The 22,588-nt window shown below is 36.8% G+C and overlaps 1 protein-coding gene across 2 annotated transcripts in view; it reads right to left on the bottom strand.

Annotated features, from left to right (window-relative positions):
* The window catches only part of CNTN5 (contactin 5), a 692,218-nt gene that overhangs the window by 257,577 nt on the left and 412,053 nt on the right, over positions 1-22,588 (bottom strand). For both annotated transcript variants that reach the window (XM_032205142.1, XM_032205150.1), the window contains exons 4-5: positions 13,534-13,752; positions 4,920-5,043 (exon numbers count right to left, since the gene is read on the bottom strand). In XM_032205142.1, the coding sequence (XP_032061033.1) occupies positions 4,920-5,043; positions 13,534-13,752 (343 nt within the window). The remainder of the gene's footprint in view (positions 1-4,919; positions 5,044-13,533; positions 13,753-22,588) is intronic.

Consider the following 22,588-nt stretch of genomic DNA (forward strand, 5'->3'; position numbering starts at 1 on the left):
CCTGTCACCAGGCACGTGGGAGAACAGGCCAACCTCCACCTCTCTACAGCCTCCTTTGAGGTACCTGTAGAGAGTGATAAGGTCGCCCCTGAGCCTCCTTTTCTCCAGGCTGAACAAGCCCAGCTCCCTCATCCGCTCCTCATAGGACTTGTTCTCCAGGCCCCTCACCAGCTTCGTCGCCCTTCTCTGCACCCGCTCAAGCACCTCCATGTCCTTCTTGTAGCAAGGGACCCAAAACTGAACACAGTACTTGAGGTGCAGCCTCACCAGAGCTGAGTACAGGGGGACGATCACCTCCCTAGCCCTGCTGGCCACACTGTTTCTTATGCAAGCCAGGATGCTGTTGGCCTTCTTGGCCACCTGAGTACACTGCTGGCTCATATTCAGCCGACTATCCACCATCACTCCCAGGTCTTTCTCTGCCAGGCAGCTCTCCAACCACTCCTCTCCCAGCCTGTAGCTCTGCTTGGGGTTATTGCACCCCAAGTGGAGGACCCAGCACTTGGCCTTGTTGAACTTCATGCAGTTGACCTCAGCCCATCGGTGCAGCCTATCCAGATCCTCCTGCAGAGCTTTCCTACCCTCAAGCAGATCGACACACGCACCTAGCTTGGTGTCATCTGCGAACTTACTGAGGGTGCACTCAATGCCCTCATCCAGATCATCGATGAAGATATTAAAGAGGACCGGCCCCAGCACCGAGCCCTGGGGAATGCCACTAGTGACTGGCCTCCAACTGGATTTGACTCCATTTACCATGACTTTGGGCCCGGCTATCCAGCCAGTTTCTAACCCAATGAAGTATCCGCCAGTCCAAGCCAAGAGCAGCCAGTTTCTTGAGTAGAATGCTGTGGGAGATGGTGTCAAAAGCCTTGCTGAAGTCAAGGTAGACCACATCCACAGCCTTTCCCTCATCCACCCAGCACATCACTTTGTCATAGAAGGAGATCAGGTTCGTCAAGCAGGACCTGCCTTTCATAAAGCCATGCTGACTGGGCCTGATCGCCTGCTTGCCCTGCAATATTAATAAAGTGTCTGTAGAATCACATCTTTAAAAAGAGCCATAAATAGCAGAGCTTAAGAGAATATTTTTTCATCTTGAACAGTTTATTGATGATTCAAGATTTTGAACAAAATCATTATGAAAGTTAATATATATATATATGAAATGAAAATGCAAAATCAATTGATCTTGAAATGATGGATGTTTAGATAAGGAAAAAGTCAAAATGACATATTTTGGTATTTCCAAATGGGAATTGAAACAAAATTCAGTTTGCTTTGAGTAGCTGACTTCATTTAGTTTCATTAGTTTCATTTTTGTTTAAATTCAATGCAAAAATATGTTTTTGTAAGGCTACCCCAATACTTTCAGGTTTACAGCTGCGTGCCTATAAGTCTCCAAGGCCATTCTGAATGCATGCATTCTGATGATATAATTTAAGCATATTAGAGGAAAAGCAATTCTGAATTTTATGACGTGTTTTCTCATATATAGCTTGACTGATTTGGGAGGACAGAAACACAAATATAATACTTAGAAGACAATGACCTGATGATGAAAATCAGTTCTATATATATATATTTCTTGAAGGAAAATGACACAAAATATTTCATAACATTCTAATTTGGTGTAAGAAAATAAAAATACTTTTTTATTATTTTTTTTTTCTCAGCTGTTTTTATTCTATCAAGAACTGATAGTGATAAAAAATTTCCAACCAGATTATATGTGTCCTAAGTAAAATTGTGTACAGGTTTTGGCTGCAATAGAGTTAATTTTCTTCACAGTAGATTGCATAGCACAATAATTTGGATTTGTGATGAAATGTTTTAGATAAAACACCAATGTTAGTTGTTGCAGAGCAGTGCTCACACAGAGCCAACTTGTTGTGCTGCCCTGCCAGTAAGGAGGCTGGGCTTGCACAAGAAGCTAGGAGAGGATGCAGCCAGGACAACTGATCACAACTGACTAAAAGGATATTTCACACCATATGATAAGGGGAGAAAAAAAGGAGGAAGGAGTGTGGCAAGAGTTATCATGTTTGTCTTCCCGGGTAACTGTTACATGTGATGGAGCCTTGCATTCCTGGAAATGCCTAAACATCTACCTGCTGATGGAAAGTAGTAAATGAATTCCTTATTTTGTTTTCCTTGTGCGTACAGATTTTGCTTTACCTATTAAACTGCCTTTATCTCAGCCCACAAATGTTCTCACTTTAACTCCTCTCATTCTTTCCTCCATCCCAGTGGGTGGGGAATGAGTGTGTGGCTGTGCGGGTCTTAACTACCTATGAGAGTTAAACGACAACAACTAGTAAACACAGTGTTTCACAAATAGTACAGCTGTAGTGAACTGGCATCTCAGGGAATTCTGCACCTGCCTTTAACTCAGTATTGCTGGTGCCTTGTGACAGCCCACAGGAAGCTTGTGAATATGCATATTTCTCACCAAAGGTATCCCAGTTATGTCCTTCACTGAGTGAGTCCTGACTTATAATAATGAAGTCTGATTTGCAAAAAATGAAATCAGTTTATCTGAGGCATCCATTATCTAAAAAACGAGAACATTTAGATACATTGACTAGATTAAAAGACTGACTCGCAAAAAAAAAAAAAAAAAAAAAAAAAAAAAAAGAAGGTACAAATTTTGATTTCAGGATAGAGCTTGAACAAAGAGAAAAAAGATCTTTGCAAACAGGAAGAAAATCTGAAATGATATGAGCATTCTCCATGCAATTAACTTGAAGCAATGTCTTAGCAAAAAGTAATTTGTAAAGAGTTTATGAACATTGTGCCATCAGCTATACAGACTAAAGGAATGAAATAAAAATGGCAGAGGCAATCTCAGTTTTGGAATTTTTTTAGTTCTTTAAGAGGTCTTTTTGCTTAAAAAGAAATATAGAAAAAGAAAAATTACACTCTATTTTGTTTATGGCTGAAAAGAATTCTTAGTGGCATGGACCTTACAGCACAGGTAAATAAAGATCTCTATTGTCCAGTGCTTGTAGATAATATGACAGGGACTTTGGTGATATGGAAATATGCCATCTCTGCCATATTTCATCTGGCAAAAATCGGATAAATACAACAAACCTCTGTTTTACCATAATCTTATTTTGAGGCTAAATTCACTCTTCACCTTCCCTGAGAACAGTATATGCCTGACAAATTCATGCATATCTTTTATTTTTCTTCCACTGAATGGTAGTGACGGCATGCACTGTATGGACAAGTGGTATCAACAGAAGGAAGAGAAGTTAAATGGTGCTGTTAGAATTAGGCCTTTCTGGTCAAGGCTCTCCTTGCATGAACACCTGTCAAGTCGGCTTGTTTCTGAGGCTGCTGGTACTAGTGAATCTCAGGAGAATTGAAGAAATGGATATGCTGAAAGTGTTTGTTGATTGAATTCCTCTGGGAAAATGTAAAAATGGTTGGACTAAGAAAGAAATGAGATGGCATAGATTCTCCATAGATTTCCCAAAGAGAATATTTCCACAATATTTGTCGCTGCCCATGGCAGAGGTGGTGGTGATGGCTAAGCTAAAGATCATCTTATCTGTAAAAGTACATTCCAAACGAAACCATTCTATGATTCTAGTATTAATGAGGTTGTCTGTGAGATCTGAGAACAGGGTTCCCCTCTTTTGTTGGTAATTTGTAACTTTTGCCCATGACTCTTACGGTGTTGAATGGACTGATAGCACTTAAACTGAGTGTAGAATTAGCACACATTATTTTTTATCAACAAAGTAATAAATATGCAATAGAAATTACACAGAGATTATCAGTAAGAAGGAATGCAACACAGTCTTTCATCCCACACTGAGTTCAGGCAATTCCAGTTTGAAGATTTTCTGGCCACTCATTCCTAATCCTATGTTCTATGTTAGCCATGTCTATGTTGTTTGAGGAGTCTGTGCCACTTACCAAATCAGTTTAATGAATCACATCTGTTGCACTGAGGCAGATTCAGTGCTGTTGTAGTAGAGATATCTAAAGGGGGTACTGCCTTTGAATGTGTTCTTTCCATAGAAGTGCAAGTTCTGTAACTCAAATAAGCCTAAGGAAAATTCACCCAGTATACTAAAGAATCCACAAGTGAAATGATTGTAATAGATAAAAAATAAAACTAAGAACCAATGACTGTCACATAAGACAAAAAAAAATGGTGATAAGGCCTTATTCTCCCTCAGTAGGTGAAGAATAATTCTGTGTGAAAATATAAAGGGTGTCTGGAAAAAATAATTACCCATATGTTCTCCCAGCCCTGCTACATCACTTGCAATTCTTAAAAATATGAGTAGAGTTAGATACAGAAAATGGGTAAGGTGACTGCAGCGTGCTGGTTCCACCTGTAAGTGGGCACCATTAAGCTGAACTGTCAGACTCATAGACGTGACATAACAGATCTGTATGAGTTAACTGTCAAATAACACTCTATGTGGGAAAACAGGGAAGAGAAAATGGTTGCAAAAGAGTAAGATGCTGGTCTTGTGAAAAGATTCCAGACATGGCTGAACTATGGTGCCTTGTATTAGACAATCATGTAATTTAATTTACCTGTTCTTGGCTGCTTTCCCCATAAAACAGGATAGTATTTCCCATCTTTAAAGATGTTGTCTTTAGAAAAAAAAAACAGTTAAAGGTTTTGATCTTGTCAGTTGTTACAGACATATGTGAGAAAACAAGGCAAAAGGAGTCCCTTCACATGGATAGATACAATGCATAGATAACATAATTTGAAATTTCACAGATTGCTTTGCCTTTACTTACTCCCATTTATCTTTCTTTCTTATTCAGAATCAGGAAAATCATTCAATCAGGAATGTGATTTGGTCACAAAAGTTTTAAAGTGTTTCTGTTATATTGTTATGACCAAATATTCTTAAAGATACAAAAACTTCTAAAACATGTACCTGTATGTGGGGATAGGATTTCCATGAGCTTGACAATTCAGAGACACTTTCTTCTCTTCAGAATCAGTAGGAAAAATCACATCATCTGGCTCTTGTACAAACACGGGCCCATAATCGACATTTTCTGTGGAAATAGAAGTGCAAAAGTTTTGAAAATATGAATAAATATTAATGTGTTTTAACATTTATAACGTTAGATGATAGTATTAAAAACTGCCTTTGTTATCTAGAGATTCGAATCACATTACCTCGGATGCTGTGTTAAAAAGCAATAGTTAAAAGAAAATTAATATATATGTAAGAAAGAAATATTAATGTAACAGTGAAGTAGTAAGATTTAAGGTGTGCACTAAGGCAGTACATTAAAATAGCTTTCCCAATAGACATATTTTGGCCTGAAGCCTAATGAGCAGCTTAAGAGAATTAAGAATGCTAGAGGAATTAACTCTGTTTATAGGAAGTAAGGTAAACAAAAATTATCTTGATGCTTGCAGAAGCTCATATCAGAACTGAAACACATTTCCTCTTTATGTCAAAGATATGCTAAGAAAAAAAAAAAAAAAAAGCTTTTTAAATTAATAGCAGCAACTGGTTGCTACTATTAAATAATGTAAATGAAAGTCTGACATTTCATTTTCTTTCACTGTCTTCTCTAATTTTGTCATATATTGTATCTTCATATAAATTAACATTTCTGGATAAGAAAAGCTGTATAGACCCAGACAATATGTCTATGACTCCAATTCATTCATAATGTGCAGAGGGAAGTGTAACCTTCAGAAAAGTAAAAGGTTGCAGGTAGACTGTTTGTGAACATGTATGCTCACTATGCAGTAGAAGACTGTGGAATTTTTAATCACCTTAACCTTGTTCCAAACTATTGAATCATTTAGTCTCATAATACACATCAAATTCAGAGCACGAACCTATGGATTTGGATGAGCAAAAGAATAGTCATTTTGTCCTATTAGCCGCAATGAAATGTATGGGAACAGAGTTTTATCTGTCATTTTATGGTTACAATGTATTGTATGGTTTGCATCTTATAATTCAGATACTTCTCACATTGCAACAGAGAGAATCTGTTTGTAAATAATCAGAGCATTCATCAAGCTAGAGTTTAGCAATAGCAAGAATTGATTAATAAATGCAAAACTAAATAATGCTTTTAGATTTAGTTGTTATCCCACACAGATTAAGAGGTGTACAGCTTGGAAGTATTGATGAGCACTAATGGCTTTACCTTCTCTCTAGGAGTGACACTGTAGGTAAAATATTTTGTTACAATGTAGGATTGCTAGAAAGTAAATGATGCAATGCTAGTTAGGTGCTAGTGTCACTAGCAATGCTGGTTCTATACCTCCTGTCTATATTTCAAAAGAAGTGAAGGGAACATACTGCACATACAAACATTTCATTTAAATATTTCCAAATAAGTATATATATGAAATTAAAATACTGCATGACATATTTTTTTTTTTTTTAAGTTTTAATCTTCTTATGCATAATGATAATAAAAGCTCAGATAAAACAAAGCCTTGTGAAGGCTTCAGTATTTGTATTAATGATGGGTACATGTTTTAGCCAATATTTAAAATCGCCATTGAAGATAATGGAAAATCCATAACTTATCCAAAATCGACTAAAACACCACTTGAGGCTAACTGTATTCTGATTTTTGTGTAGGGAGTTTAACGTTACATAGAAATTGTGGGACTTAATAATTCCCAGAAGCCAGTGCACACTGCTGATGTTTCAATTTCATGGTGGGGTGAGTCTCAGGTACTCAGGTTCACAGCCTTACATCTCTGAAAACAAGCAGTGTAATTCATACCTAAATTTATATAGTTAATACATTTTTTATAATAAATAATAATAATTAAAAAAAAAAAAGTGTGTGCATGGCACCACTCATACTGCAGACTATGAGACTTATCATTTGGCAGGATAAAATTCTGAATTTTCATGAAAAAGTGTAATAGAATTCTGACTGTGTTTTGCCATCCTACTAACTGATAAACTTTTATTTTTAATAAAAATTACTTACTAGCAGTTCTCAACCTTTTCATATTAAAGAGCAGAAATAAGGAACCATAATCCTAATTTATAATTTTAAATATTTAATTTATTGGTAAGGGAATTGAGTCAATACTCAACGTTGAGATAGATGGCTTCAAACTACTATAAATTCTTTAATTTTCATAGTGCTTTTCAATTTTCAATTCACCAATACTATTTCATTTCAATTTTTGAGTATCTTCTTCACCCATTACATGAGTTTTATCATTTCTGAGGCAGATATTTATACCTGAGAGAATAAAATGTGGACTAAAACCTGAGGTGCTTGGAGAAAACATATTTTGTGATCAGTATGGGATTTCTCAGGAACAGATGAATCTCATCTATCACTGTTTTTAAGGACTGGAGATTTTTGTGTAGATGGCGATGAAGTTTTACAATTGAAAAATACACACGGGTTAAGACCTCACTTTTAAATATCTTTGGTTTTAATTGCTAATCTTGGTGTGTTGTTTGAGAATGTTCACTTATTCAGGAATTCCAAGTTATAGAGGCATTAATAACAACAGCAAATACCAAGGAGAGCTTGACTGCAATCTGCTTGAGGATTCCAGTTTGAAGTGGAGTACTGGATGAATTTCACCTGATTACAGCTGGGAATATCTTAATTTATCTTTTAGTGTTGCATCACATATTAAACACATTTAATCACCATTAAAAACCTAAATACAATTTCCTCTGTCTACAGCATAACTGCACATTGATTAATATTCACAGAAATTGGTCATGTGTGCTTTTACAAAATATACTGAAGGACTGCTCTATTATGCTCGGGAAAGCCAACATCAGGATTAATAAATGCTGGTTGTTAGTCCCAGGTCTAATAAACTGCATGTCTTTTTTTTTTTTTTTCTTTTGAGAATTTTCCCTGAAAAGTGCATCTCTGGGTCTTACCACAGTGTTATCATGAACAGTTGTTGTAGTACGTTTTCTGAGACCTTAGGCTAGTCCCATGAGTAACCAAGGTGACAGATTTTTAGATAGCAGTAAACATGCATGATTGTTGAGCAAAAGTAGAAAGAAAAAAAAAAAAAAAGTGCCTGAGTGCCTGACTATAAAGTCTGTTTGACCACATTTATACATATGAACTACTTTACAGAAGCAAGCAGGCTTATATATTTGTTCAAATTTTTACATAATTATAAGCATTAAACAGTTCATAAGCTAAAACAATAAAACAAACAAACCAACCAAACAAAACCTTCTATATTTACAGTACATACTCTCCAAAAAGCATTACTGTAGTACATTACATATTATGGTGGGTTGACGTCTGCCAGCTGCAAGCCACCAGCCACTCACTGCCCCTCCTCAGCAATAAAGGGGAGAAATAGGATGTAAAAGCTAGACAGCTTTTACAAAGCTAGACATGTGTCAAGACAGGGAGATTGCTTACAAGCTACTGTCTTGGGCAAAACTGCTGGGAGAGCAGACCAGCAGAGTGCCATGTTTGTGTCAGACCTGCTCTATTCTGGTGTAGGTTCAGGTCAGGTGAGGCTCTTCACAACCCCTGAAGTGATGCTGCACAGTCCAGCCCTAACAGATGAGCCCTACTCTGTGCAACAGCGGTGAGTTACCTGTCTGTAGGTGGAGCCAGTGGACTTCTTGATATTACCACTAGAATTAAAATGAATATTTAGTGCCATATGAGGTGCCCTGGTGTGGTTGATCTAGAGGCATGCATTTTTATTTTTTTTTTCCAGGTCCAGTGTCATATCTGCCGGTTTCATGTATATCCATAGGATATTAGTTTTTTTAAAAGTTGAAAGTTGAAGTGGAGCTATGTGTGTTAAACACCTAAACTACTCCCCAGTGTTTAGACAATCCATTTATTTGTCTGCAACCTCATGCTGAATTCCACTTCCCTCGGCCCTGGCCCTGGGATGGGGCAAAGGGCCTCAGGATGAACAGTCCTAGTTAAGAGGCTGTCCTCACAGACAGGAATGACAGTGGACTCTTTGTGTCAGCCATTTTCCCAATGGGCCTGACTTATGGGGTTTCTCCCACTGTATTTGGGTGACAGCCCTTTTTTCCCAAGCTGATGAGAGCTCGGCCTTTGTCCTGGTTTCAGCTGGGATAGTTAATTTTCTTCCTAGTAGCTTCCTAGTGCTATGTTTTTATATGGTATGAGAATAATACTGATGTTTTAGCTGTTGTTTAGATTATTGTTGTTTAGCTGATGTTTAGACTATCCCAAGGACTTTTCTGCTTCTCATATTGCCCTGCCAGCAATGAGGTTGAGGGTGCACAAGGAGCTGGGAAGAGACAGAAATAGGACTACTGGCCCAAACTGGCCAAATGGATGTCCCATACCATATGAATGCTGAACAATTATATGGGGTGACTGGCCAGGGCGTGTGTGGGCTGCTGCTTGGGGATGGAATGGGTATCAGTCAGTGGGTGGTGAGCAATTGTAATAATTATTGGGGCTTTTCCATATGGTCAGCAATATTCAACAAGGCCAAGTACAAGGGCCTGCATCTTGGCCAAGGCAATCCCAAGCACAAATACAGGCTGAGTGGAGAATGGATTGAAAGCAGCCCTGAGGAGAAGGACCTGAAGTTGTTGGTTGATGAGAAGCTCAACCAACAATGTGCACATGCAGCCCAGAAAGCCAACTGTATCCTGGGCTGCATCAAAAGAAGTGTGCCAGCAGGTCAAGGGAAGTGATTTTTCCCCTTTTCACTGCTCTTGTGAGACCCCACCTGGAGTATTATGTTCAGCTCTGGGACCCCCACCACAAGAAGGACATGGATGTGTTAGAACAAGTCCAGAGTAGGGCCATGAAGATGAATCAAGGGGTTGGAGCACTTCTTCTGTGAAGACAGGCTGAGGGAGTTGGGGTTGTTCAGCCTGGAGAAGGAGATCTTACAGTGGCCTTCCAGTACCTAAGGGGGTTCTACAGAAAAGCAGGAGAGAGACTCTTTGTCAGGGAATGTAAAGATAGGACAAGGGGTAATATTTTTTAACTAAAAAAGAGTAGATTTAGACCAGGTATAAAGAATAAATTATTTACTCTGAGGGTGGTAAGGCACTGGAACAAGATGCCTGAAGAAGCTGTGGATGCCCCATCCCTGGAAGTGTTCAAGGCCAGGCTGGATGGGGCTTTGAGCAACCTGGTCTACCAGATAATGTCCCTACCCATGGCAGGGGGGTTGGAATTAGATGTGCTTTAAGATCCCTTCTAATCCAAATTATTCTATGATTCATTGGTATATCTCAGTTTACTATTTTAATTTCTCAAGGGAAGATTTTCTGTTCCCCACACACTTTTATAAAAAATACTATTTCTTTTTTATCTTACTTAGGTAGTTTGAGAGTACCTAGCAGATGGTGTGGAACTAGGAACTCAAATTCAACAAAAAATTGACTCTCATCTTGAAATTCATTGATTCAAACATTTTCTGTTGTGAGGTAGACCCTCCTCTTTCTTTTCTTCTAAAAGATATCAAACCATAGATAGAAGGATAGTCTTTATTCAAAGTTAATTTCAAATATTTATTTACTGTTGTGTTTCCAAAAGTTTTAGGAACAGTAAGAAAATTTGTTTGCAACTGAGTTTACAATTTTATGATTCTTCGAGTATCGCATGAATATGCACTTCATGAATGTGCACTTTCTGTGCAAATTCTTTAGTCATGACTTTATGCATTGATACATAGCTTGAAGAGGACTGCATTGCCTTAACTGCATGTTTACGCTAAGTAATTCTATATAGTTTAAATTCAGCAGTGAGCTGCAGGAGAGTTCTTTTAGTTTGTGATATCAAGAAAACCATACTGATATACTGAGAGTGCAAATTAAATAGCATAATGTCAGTATAAGAAGAGCTTTATTAAGAGCCATGTCAGGCCTCTGAGCATGTCTGCTGGGAAATCAATTAAGTTCCTTGAGAACCCCAATACTTAGGCTGCTAATAAGAGTATTTTGTCATTTCTTATGGCAAATCTGGCTCCTAAGTGTATGCCATATAAAAGATGTTTGAATTATGCAAGTTCTCAATTGTAGTAACATAAAATATGTCCCTTCCACCCCATTATTAACGTTGTGTCATTTGTAGCAGGCACCTTATGACTACACATGAGCTGTACCGTTTCCTTATTTAGAATGCCCTGGCTAGTAAATACCATCACCCGACTTTATCAGTTATCACATAAAAGTAGGAAAATAACTAAAGGAAATAGGAATAACTAAAATTATTAGGAAAATAACTAAAATATTTTTTCTTCAAGAGCTTTAAAATCTTAAATAAGTCTGAAGACCAAACTGAACTCAATAAATTTACTTATTTTACTTAGTTCAAGTCAATGGGAAACCAGATAATTGAGACAGTAAATTTATTTCTGGTTTCTAAATGTTAAATATTTATCTCAGACATAAGTAATTAACAGAAAATATTCCATATCATGAACTAAGAGAGGTTTAGAAAAAAATGGATTCAGCTGCCTGAATATAGATGTTCTCACCCTCTACGATGATGCAGAATCTCCTACAGAGCCCAGTCTCCTTACACAGGATCCTCGCTCCTGCTGTACCTGAAGTACAATAGTTTCTTTTAAGTCCTAATTCATACCTGTGTCTGTGCCATGGAGATGCTTCAGATAATCAAGGACTCTTAAAATATTACTCAGGTGCTTCACATTTACCTGTCTGTGCAACTGTCCGCTTCTACTCAGCTGGATATACAAAGGCCTGTAAGTAATGGAGTAACTCTCCTGGGACTGTTTTATGCAGTCCTTGAAAGAACGAGTTAAGGTTCCCCTCTTCTGAGTGAAGTGCTCTGTTCACTGGGGCTTACGAGTTATGACCCTTTTTAAATTTTAACTCCAGTTAGTGGTTCTTCACTTTCTGCTGCAAAACAGAAGAAGCTAAACTGCAAAGTGAAAATGTGGTCTCTGTATATTGAGAAGAGTCACAATTGTTGACCAATACCAGGCACAATCTCAGTATATCTCCTGGAAATTCAAAGGATTTAGGTGGTAGAATGCACCCTAAGGGGCACTAGACCACCTCTTATTGTCTTAGAAAGTGATAAGTATACATTTTTTCCAGCTTTGTCAAAGGATTCAAGTGTAACAGTCAAACTTCATATCAAATTTAAACATAGTAAGCTGTTTTCCAGAGGAAAACAATGGAAAAATCAGGGTCAATTAGGGAGAAAATGCTTTATAGTTTCATATTATATTACATTATTCCTAAAGTCTCTTTTCTGTTGCCTTACAGCTACCATTTCCTTCTACTTTGGTTTCTAACTCATGATGTCGAAGACCAGGATAGTACACTGCTTCTAATCTTGAACTTTGTTTTTCACCTGCACATACTAGGTTGCCTGGGAGGTTTCATCAATATCTGGTGCATGGACAATAACTGAATTTAGTGTAGTCAGTGCTTACAAACAATATCGCAGAAAACAGAGAAATGTAAAAAACTGCACCAGCGACAGAAATGCTATGAAACAAAATTTATCTGGTTGCTTAATTCAAGTTGTTTGTCTGCTAGATAAAGCTTCATTTAGGGAATATGTTCATGTTTATACATAAGCCACTTCTGTTCACAGGAAAACAAACAAACAAACAAACAAACAAACAAAAAAACAACACATGTACCATTATCTTTCAATGCATGCAAGGTACTTTCCATAAAACAAACAAACAAACAAACCAATAAATGTGGCTCCTATTGAATGAAGCTGTAATCCTGTAACCACAATCATTATACTGCATGAATGTTGTTGATCTGTGAGGTAATATTCATGGGTCTTTTCTCTGTTACTTTCTTAGCCTACTGTTTACAAATCCTCTAGCCTCTACATATTTCACCCTCTCCCTCTCCTTCTTTCTTCACTTTCTCCTTTTCTTTCTCTCTCATCTTTTCTTTTTTCTTCTTACATAATTCAGGTAAATATAATTAAATAAATACTAACAAAACACAGATTCTTTAAATGTATCCAAATATGAGAAAATACATATTATTTGAATTATTGTATTTAAAGGTAAATTAAACCATATTGCACCATAAGTGTAGCTATGCATATAACAGAATTGACTATACAAAACAGACAATTTAGAGAAAAAGTAATTTTATAAGATTTACTATTCATCATTAATTTATGTTACTATCATTCTTGATTAAATTAGAAAAATTCCAAAGAAGATATATATATGTGTATATATATAGACTGACAGAGTCTGACATTTTATTACTTTGCTTCTCAAATGTACAGATACTAGTTGCACAGATCAAATTGTGCTGTAATGGAATTTCAAATCACTAGCTTGCTACTTTCATGTAGCAAAAACTGTATAAAACAGTTCTATATAGTAATCTTTAAGAAATATTTTAGCTGGTGACTTTATGGCTAATTGGAAGAATCTCAAGGGAAAGATGCCTATTTCTACTTTGTTTAATAAAATTCAAAATTAAGTTTGAGAAATGCTGAATTAAACTGATAAGAAACATACTGTGTTTGAAAAATTGTGTTGGCCAGACATAAGCATGGGCTTTTTGAAGAATCAGAGAAGGAAACTAGACTTACCATCATGTTTGAAGGCCTCTGAAAAGTGGTAAAGGTTTGTTGGGGAGTGATAATGTTGTGCAGCTCCTCTCCAGCCTGGTGAAGATACACTTCCTAATGAAGGACTGTTTAATCGTGGTCTGTTCTTTGAGTTAAATGAGGCTAAAGATGAACTACCAGATTTGATTCTGAGAATAGCAGCATATGAAGTGGGGAGGCCAGGAACAGCTTCTGAATATTCTGAAAAAAATAAACAAACAAACCTCAGTAACAAATAAGAAGTGAACACTGACTGAACAAAGGTAAGAATCTATAATTTATCAAAATAATATTTCAATTATCCAGTATACAAGATATGGAACAAGAATGAAATAAGAAAATCTCTTATTTATTTATTTATTTATTTTTACATTTGTCATGTTAAAAATTTAAAGGTAAATCAAGAATTTTTATCCCTGAAAGGACTGTCAAAGACACTATGGATTGCAAGAAGGACTCATATTCTAGACTGAAATGATAGTCAGCATAGAGCTTTAAGACAGAAAATTCCCCTGTAGTTTCAAAACAATATATATATATAAAGATGGCTATTAAATTTATTACTTATGGTAATATGCATATTCGATATTTTTAATTGTATTTCTACGAACCTAAGTCACCAGTACAGAAGTGTCTGCCAGCCCATTGTCTTTCCTTCACTGCTGTACATTATTTTGTATATGCAGTGCAGAACTACTAGCTGTATCTAAATATGTTCCTCCTTTCAACAATACTCTGCAAATCACATGGGTTAGCTAAAAAGTCTGACACTACATGTTTGCAGAAATATCTCACTTCTGCAGCTTCCTTTTTTATTTCCTTTTTACCTATACTTAAAATTTCAGTGTCTAAAAATATTGGGTAGTGCTGAAGATTTTAGTTCCTGTCTGATGCCAAATATAAGATAAATAAATTACATTATTATAATAGATTAAATATCACTGCAGGAATCAAGCAATCAGAACTTCTATTGAAATCAATAGTTGTTAACATACAACAGCTGAAGAACCAAAATCTTTAGGAGGTGAGAAGAACGTTTTTTAAAAACACTGATACAGATGAGAAAAAGAAGTCAGACTGCATATCAAAAGCTTATGAAGCAACTGATTTTTCAAAATAGAACTGGTTGGCAGAAAAAAAAAAAAAAAAAAAAGTCATCTGTTCTCTACTGATTATAAATATTTATAAATCAGACATTCTTCATATACATGTAGGCATAACATGAAAAATAAAAAAATTATGAGTGTTCTCTTCAAAATCTTTGAGTGGCAGCTCAATCGACTGAAATAAAATCTCTTTGAAATATTAGTCCATGGAAATGCTAGAGAGCTTTTAGAAAAAAATAAGCATAAATAACTATAGATCGGACAATTCTATATTGCAAATGGTTTAAAATTAGAGAAATTTTACTTTTACAAAGTTTTACTTTGTCAAGATAGTGACCGTGAACACTAAGAGTCTTACAGACTTGGGAAAAGGTCGTTCCACTGCACTGCTTATTGTCTCTGATGTTAAGAATGCCCATTTTCTACCTTTTATTAGAGGCTGGAGTTTGGCAAAAGCAAATAAACAGCGTTTGAAAATATCTATTTTCTTCTATGTAAACTACAAATATGTAGATTATATATTGATGCAGTATCTCATTTAAAATTAGGATTTAAATACAAGTTTTGACAGTCAGATGGAAAGGTCACAGATAAGGATAACTGTGTTTTTCGTACTGGTCTAATAAAACATTTTATGAAGTATATTATGTTGTTATATATCCCATATACATTACATCATATTCCCTGGCGCACAAAGAAAGTGAAGATAGAAGATCATCATGATTAATTACAATGTAGTATGACAGCATATCTTATAGGAAATCTTGTAAGTTTATCATTGGAATATAACTGGAAAAAAAAAAAAAAAAAAAAAAACACACACACACAAAAACACTCTGATTGTCATTTAATTTATTCTTTAAACATTTTTCAATATTTAGGTGTTTTAGTTTTTCTAACATAACTTCCAGCAAATATTTTAAAAAAAAAACCTTTACAATATCATACTAAAATCTATCATCATTAAAATCGGTTCTTTTCATGCTGACTTCTCTGAGATCAGTATACAAAGGCTATTTAGTTTTCTTGTAAATATGTTTTACTTATTTTGGTCTCACCAAATACTAATTTATCTTATGAACAAAATCATTTGTTTGCTTTACAAACACAAATGATTTTAGATGAATGAACTGCAGTAGAAATATCAATATTTAAACTTATCATGCAAAGTGCTCATCACAGAATTGACATCTTCCTTATAAGCAAAGAACATGGGGAATACAGACAAAAGGAAAGGGACCCAACTCTCCTAACCCATTTCCATCAAAGGATGAAAATGCTCAGTGGTGAATGTAGCAGTCCTAGTGGCAGGATAGTTATAATGTAAGGGGGCATTGTGCACTGTGAAGGTCCTCATATCTTCACAGCTCAGATCCTCTGATATCCCCCAAAGTGCTGATACCTTGGAAATTCTGCAGAATATCGGAAAATGGGCAGATTGGGAAGCAATCCTGTTTTTCTTACATGGAATTGGGATGTAGCCATATTGAACCTGTAAATAAGGGCACAAGGCACCGTGAAAGGGACTCTTGCTTTGAAAAAATAATCACAACTCTGCTCTGTCTTGTAAATGCATACATATCCTTCAGCTCTTAATGCAAGGTGAGCAAGCAATTTATAATCTACCTGAGACACAAAAGGAATCAGAAGGAAAATGCTACATTAAAAAGTATGGTTTCACAAAACAATTCCTGTGTAAGTTAAAACAAACAAACAAACAAACAAACAAACAAACAAAAAGTTAACTAAAGTTAACTATTATATAATTCTTGCAGACATATATGTATTCTGTTCCAGAGAATCCATATCCACAGCTTTTCACCCCAAAAGTATAAACAGTGGTGATTGCTCTTGGGAAGACATTCTTCCACAATGCACACAAACACAGAAAAAATGTACACTGGAAGGAATTTTACTGTTTAATAAAAGAATGCAGACCTACCTTTGGTCCAAACTTTACAACACAACATAATAAACCTTAATAAGATTTCCAAAGGAAACATGATTGCAATCACATCTATAATGAATGTAGTGCTCCCTGAGTATTTTCTGCAAATATAGGCACTTTTCTATTTTCAGCATGGTATTTTAGCTCTGTGCTGTTTACCCTATGGCAAAGGACATGTATTTGGGAATACTTTGTGGCAGTACTTTTTCAGCAAATCTTGTAAACACTGTGTGACAGAAATTTTACTGGATTGTTAAGTATACTATTTAACATATGCATGTCAGTAATGAAGCTGTAGTTCCTGAAGACCTTTAATCTATGCAATCCACTTGTTGGCAGTAGAAGATAGTTTCTTAGATAATGATCATGAATATATCAGCCATTCTAGTCTGTGAACATTCAAGTAATTATTTTGTCAACTCACTGGGAAAATTATGAAACATTCATCCTCAATAAATAGAACGGAAAGTTTCCTGTGTAAACTAGACAATCTGAGAGCTGTATATCTGAGAGCTCTGTTTCATTAGCACTGAAACAGAGATTAGTAATTAGAAATGAAATAATCACACTAATAATTCTAATTTGTAGCTAGACGGGCCATTTAATGTAGCTTCCTGGTTCCTATTGCCAGCTCAGAAAGCGAGTGGCAGAGACACACAACATTTTCTATATAAACATACTTTTTTTATAAGTTTTATTTTTGTTTTCAATACTATATTTCCCAGTTCAATGACACACTGAGAATGAAAGCAGCTAGGCTTTTATTTATCCTATTTAGTTTTTTTTTATCCTATCATGAATCTGCCACCCAGCGCTCCTTCTTTACTGTCTCTTATGCTCTGCTATCCTTCCATAAAAATCTCTCACATGATCTTGCTCATAGGAGAGGTACATCTTTCTAGGGTTCTGCCAGATCTAGCACCCAGCAAACAAGCTAAGACTAATAAGCATTATTTCTCCTTGTATGTTGGCAGGCACACAACAAAAACAATAAGTAGTACGCATATATAAAGTTATAAACAAAAACACACACAAAAAAAGTATCATCCATTACATGTAATTTATTTACCACCATGCCAAATTACAGATTATCAAGGCAGAGGAGAGTAAAATAACCATTATTTCTTTCAAAATTGTACTATGAAATACTTTTTTCTTTTATTTGTTTTTGTTGTTGTTGTTTTTGTTTTGTTTTGTTTTTTAATTGGAAGTACATGCCAACTTCTGAGACAGTTCCTAGTTAAGTTTGAGCTAACTAGGTGCTGCTGACCTGATAAGTTTGGTATCAGGCTTTATATCATTAGGATGAGTGCAAAAAGAGGCCAAAAGAAGCAGAAGCAGCCTGTTGGAGAGGTGGTGAGGCAGGAACAGCTTCCAGTCAGAGGGATACAGAGGAATGGAGGGCAAGATGCTTCAAGTCCCTCCATTATGAATGATGTCCCTCAAGAGTATGTACTGGGAACAATGCTATTAAATATCTTCATTAATGATCGAGATAGTAGGATTAGTGCATACTCAGCAAGTTCGCAGAAGATACCAAGATGAGTAGTACAAACTAGTGATATGTTAGAAGGGATGCCATCTACAGGGACATGACAGGCTTGAAAAATGGGCCCTTGTCAACCTCAGGAAGTTCAACAAGGCCAAATGTAAGGTGCTTCACCTGGGTCAGGGACATTTCTGGTATCAATACAGTCTAGGTGATGAACGAATTGAGAGCTGCCCTGCAGACCACTTTGACATTCTGGTGAATGAAAAATTGGACATGAGATGGCAACATGCATTTGTAGCTCAGAAAGCCAGTTATATCCTGGACTGCATCAAGTGAAATTTTAGGTAGACCTGTGTGGTGCCAGAAGTTGGACTTGATGATCCTTATGGATCTCTTCCAACTTGGGATATTCTATGATCCTATGAAAATAAACAAAACCAAAGCTTCCGTATAAACACAACAAAAACAAAACAAACAAACAAAAACAAAAAAAAAACAACAATAAAATGAAAAAAAGAAAAAAAAAAAAAAAAAAAACAAGATCAAAGTCCTACGAGGAGCGGCTGAGGGAGCTGGGCTTGTTCAGCCTGGAGCAAAGGAGGCTCAGGGGTGACCTTATTGCTCTCTACATGTACCTTAAAGGAGGCTGTAGAAAGGTGGGGGTTGGTCTGTTCTCCCACGTGCCTGGTGACAGGACGAGGAGGAATGGGCTAAAGTTGCACCAGGGGAGTTTTAGGTTGGATGTTAGGAAGAATTTCTTTACTGAAAGGGTTGTTAGACATTGGAACGGGCTGCCCAGGAAAGTGGTGGAGTCACCATCCCTGTATGTCTTTAAAAGACGTTTAGATGTAGAGCTTAGGGATATGGTTTAGTGGAGAACTGTTAGTGTTAGATCAGAGGTTGGACTCGATGATCTTGAGGTCTCTTCCAACCTAGAAATTCTGTGATTCTGTGATTCTGTGAAGAGAGCAGTCAGTAGATTGATGGAGGTGTTTCTCACACTCTACTCCACTGTTTCCAACAATGGTACCTCAGTACAAAAAAGACATGGATCTGTTACAGTGAGTCCAGAAACATCATCAGAGGACTGTGAAGAAAGGCTAAGAGAGCTGGGATTGTTTCACCTGGAAAAGAGATGGCACTGGGGAGACCTTACTGCAGCCTTTTGATAGATAATAATGCTCATAAGAAAGATGGAAAGAGATTTTTTATTAGGGCCTGTAGGGACAGGACAAGGGGTAAAGTTTTTAAACTAAATGATAGATTTACATTAGACATAAGGAAGAAGTTTTTTACTGTGAGGTTGGTGAGGCACTGAAACAGGTTGTCCAGAGGAGTTGTAGAAGTGTTCTCGGATAAGTTGGATGAAGCTTTGGGCAACCTGATCTAGTGGAAAGCAACCCTGCCCATGGCAGGGGTGTTGGAAGAGATGATATTTGAGTGTTCCTTCCTACCATTCTATGTTTCTATGAGATGCAGAAGCCAGAGGAATTTGGAGGGCTAAGTAGTTAGAAGGATGGGAGAGAGAAGAACAGTGAGACTCACTCCAAGCTGCCTAAGTTTTGCCAAAATATAACATTGTTAGACAAAAATAAACAGAAGCCATACTGAAATCTCTAGTTGTAGTATGTGGTCTCACTTTCTGCAGAAGTTTAAATCAAAATGTAGCTTTTGTTAATGTCATCTTTCTAATTTTTAGGCTGTTCCTAACTCTCCAGCTTCTTTGCATACATCACACACGTTCTAATTTAAGTGCTAACACTTTAAAAAAAATAATGTGTTAATGCAATGCAATCAGCTACACCAGTACACCAGTAAATAGGATTCAAGAACTCTGAAATAATTTTGACAACTTCCTTTTGCCAAAATAGTACATGCAGGGAGCTTGGTGAACTTGTTCTGTGCTGTGTGCTACCTCATCAATTCCAGAAGACTTTTTTTTTCCTTTTTTTTTTCACTTTAAAATTAAAAAAATGTAACTTATTATCTAGTTAAATGAGGAATGACTGCTGACAGTGATTAATGAAGAGTTTTAAAGAACAACAAAATCAACATGATCTTAGATTCCATGAATGTGAAGTATTGTGGGAAGAAAGAGAAGGAAAGGATACAGAAGTTATTTTCCATGGTGAAAAGGTCCTGTAGTAATGGCAGTACTACACAATATGTTTTCTGATATTTCATTCTATAATTGTTTTATTTGGCTGGGATTCATGATCAGTGTGAAATTTCACCCTAACTCTGGTTGATTTGTCATTTTCATCTGTGTGGTGGTTTTACCGTGCTAGGCAGCTAAACACCACGACCGCTCTCTCACTCCCCATCCTTAGATGAGGAGGGGAAGAAGTAAAGTAAATAACAACTCACGGGTTGAGATAAGGATAATTTAATTAAAGGGAAAAAATATTATTATTATTATTAAGGAAAGATTATTATTAACTAAATAATGTAACTAAAAGAGAAAAAAAGAGGGAAAGGGGAAAAGGGAGGGGGAAAGGGAAAAAAGAAGAAAAAAAAAAAAAGGCTATGTGGAAGTACAGAGGAAAGAAATTACTCTCTACTTCACAAAAATGAGTGATGCTTGACCACGTCCTTGAAGCAGGGCCTCAACACACGTAGCTGGTGTTCAGGATGAGGACTGACATTTTCACGAGAGCCCACCCCTCCCCTCTTCTTTCTGTTTCCACCTTTTATTGCTGAGTGTGACATCTTATGGTATGGAATATCCATAGGTCAGCTGCTCTGGTGATGTTTCTTTTCTCACTTTTTTGCCCACCCCCTAGGAGGGTTAGAGAGAGTCCTGATGCTGTGCCAGCACTGCTCAGCAGTAGACACAAAAACACAGCAGACACAGTAACACTGATAACACTGCTGTTCCAGCTACAAGTGCAGAACACAGCACTGAATGGACTGCTGCAGGGAAAGTTAACATCCCAGCCAGACCCAGTACAATCAGTATGCTGTATCTGAGTAAGGTTTCTCTTGTAAGACATAACTAGAAATGGCTAATAAATATTGTAAACAAATACGTCTTGTGTTTTTTATTGAAAGTCTGTAGCTTGTGATCATTACTGACAACTAGAGCAGAAATGAGGTTTACCTGAAAACAAAACCCACCTCCTAATCCAAATGTTTGCATGCATGAAAATCTGCAGCTTGGATTAGCCTTCAGAATTCTTTGCACTAGAACTACCATAATTACAGCCATCTTAACAATAGTGTGACAGGTTTAAGACTATGTTTTTTCTTATAAATGCACATTTCCTTAAATGTGATTTCCAACAGCAGACTATGAGATTTTGGTAACTTTTTAATGAATGTGTCAACTCATTAAATTATTTATACCGCTTTTATTATTTTGCAGTATATGCTGCTGTCCAGCATTTCTTTGATCAGATTCAACACAACTAGGAAAAACAGCACCACAGGTAATAGAGAAACAGTTTTCTACTGATTACATTTTTTTTTTATTCTATTAGAAGAACCATATATATGAATTTTGAGATGCTAGAAAATAATTTTAATTTAATCTGTAATAGCTATTTACAGCTATGTCAGTTATTTCATATGTGTAAAACCAAGCTAACTCTGAAAAAAGAGGTATTTTTTCTGCCAGAACAGTACATGCTCCTTAGCACATATGTCCCTTAGGTATAGTCCACAGGTACAAATGTAAATTACCAATACTATCCTGTTTTATTTAATTAGATAGATTTGTTTCAAAAGGTAAAATAGCTCCATCAACAGTACTACGTAATTGTCGTGGTTTAACCTGGCCGGCAGCTAAACACCACGCAGCTGTTCGCTCACCCTCCCCCCTCCCTCTCTGGGATGGGGGAGAGAAATGGGAAAGTGAAGCCCGTGAGCTGAGATAAAGACAGTTTAATAAGACAGGAAAATAATAATAACAATAATAATAATAATAATAATAATACAATGTTCGAGAGGCAGGAGACCTTTTCTCCATTAACACCAGTGACAGGACCCGCGGGAACGGGGTTAAGCTGAGGCAGGGGAAATTTAGGCTGGACGTCAGGAGGGGGTTCTTCACAGAGAGGGTGGTTGCACACTGGAACAGGCTCCCCAGGGAAGTGGTCACTGCACCGAGCCTGTCTGAATTTAAGAAAAGATTGGACTGTGCACTTAGGCACATGGTCTGAACTTTTGGGTAGACCTGTGCGATGTCAGGAGTTGGACTTGATGATCCTTAAGGGTCCCTTCCAACTCAGGATATTCTATGATTCTATGATTCTATATAATGTTGATAATAGTACTACTAATAACATGTACAAACAAGTGATGCACAATGCAATTGCTCACCACCCGCTGACATCGGTCTATGCCCAGCCTAATCCCGAGCAGTCCAGCCCCCTCCCCCCGGCTAGCCACCCCTATATATTGTTTAGCATGACGTCAGATGGTATGGAATACCCCTTTGGCTAGTTTGGGTCACCTGTCCTGGGTCTGTTCCCTCCCAGCTCTTACTGCACC

The sequence above is a fragment of the Aythya fuligula genome, chromosome 1 (genome assembly GCF_009819795.1).
Source record: "Aythya fuligula isolate bAytFul2 chromosome 1, bAytFul2.pri, whole genome shotgun sequence".
NCBI lineage: Eukaryota > Metazoa > Chordata > Aves > Anseriformes > Anatidae > Aythya > Aythya fuligula.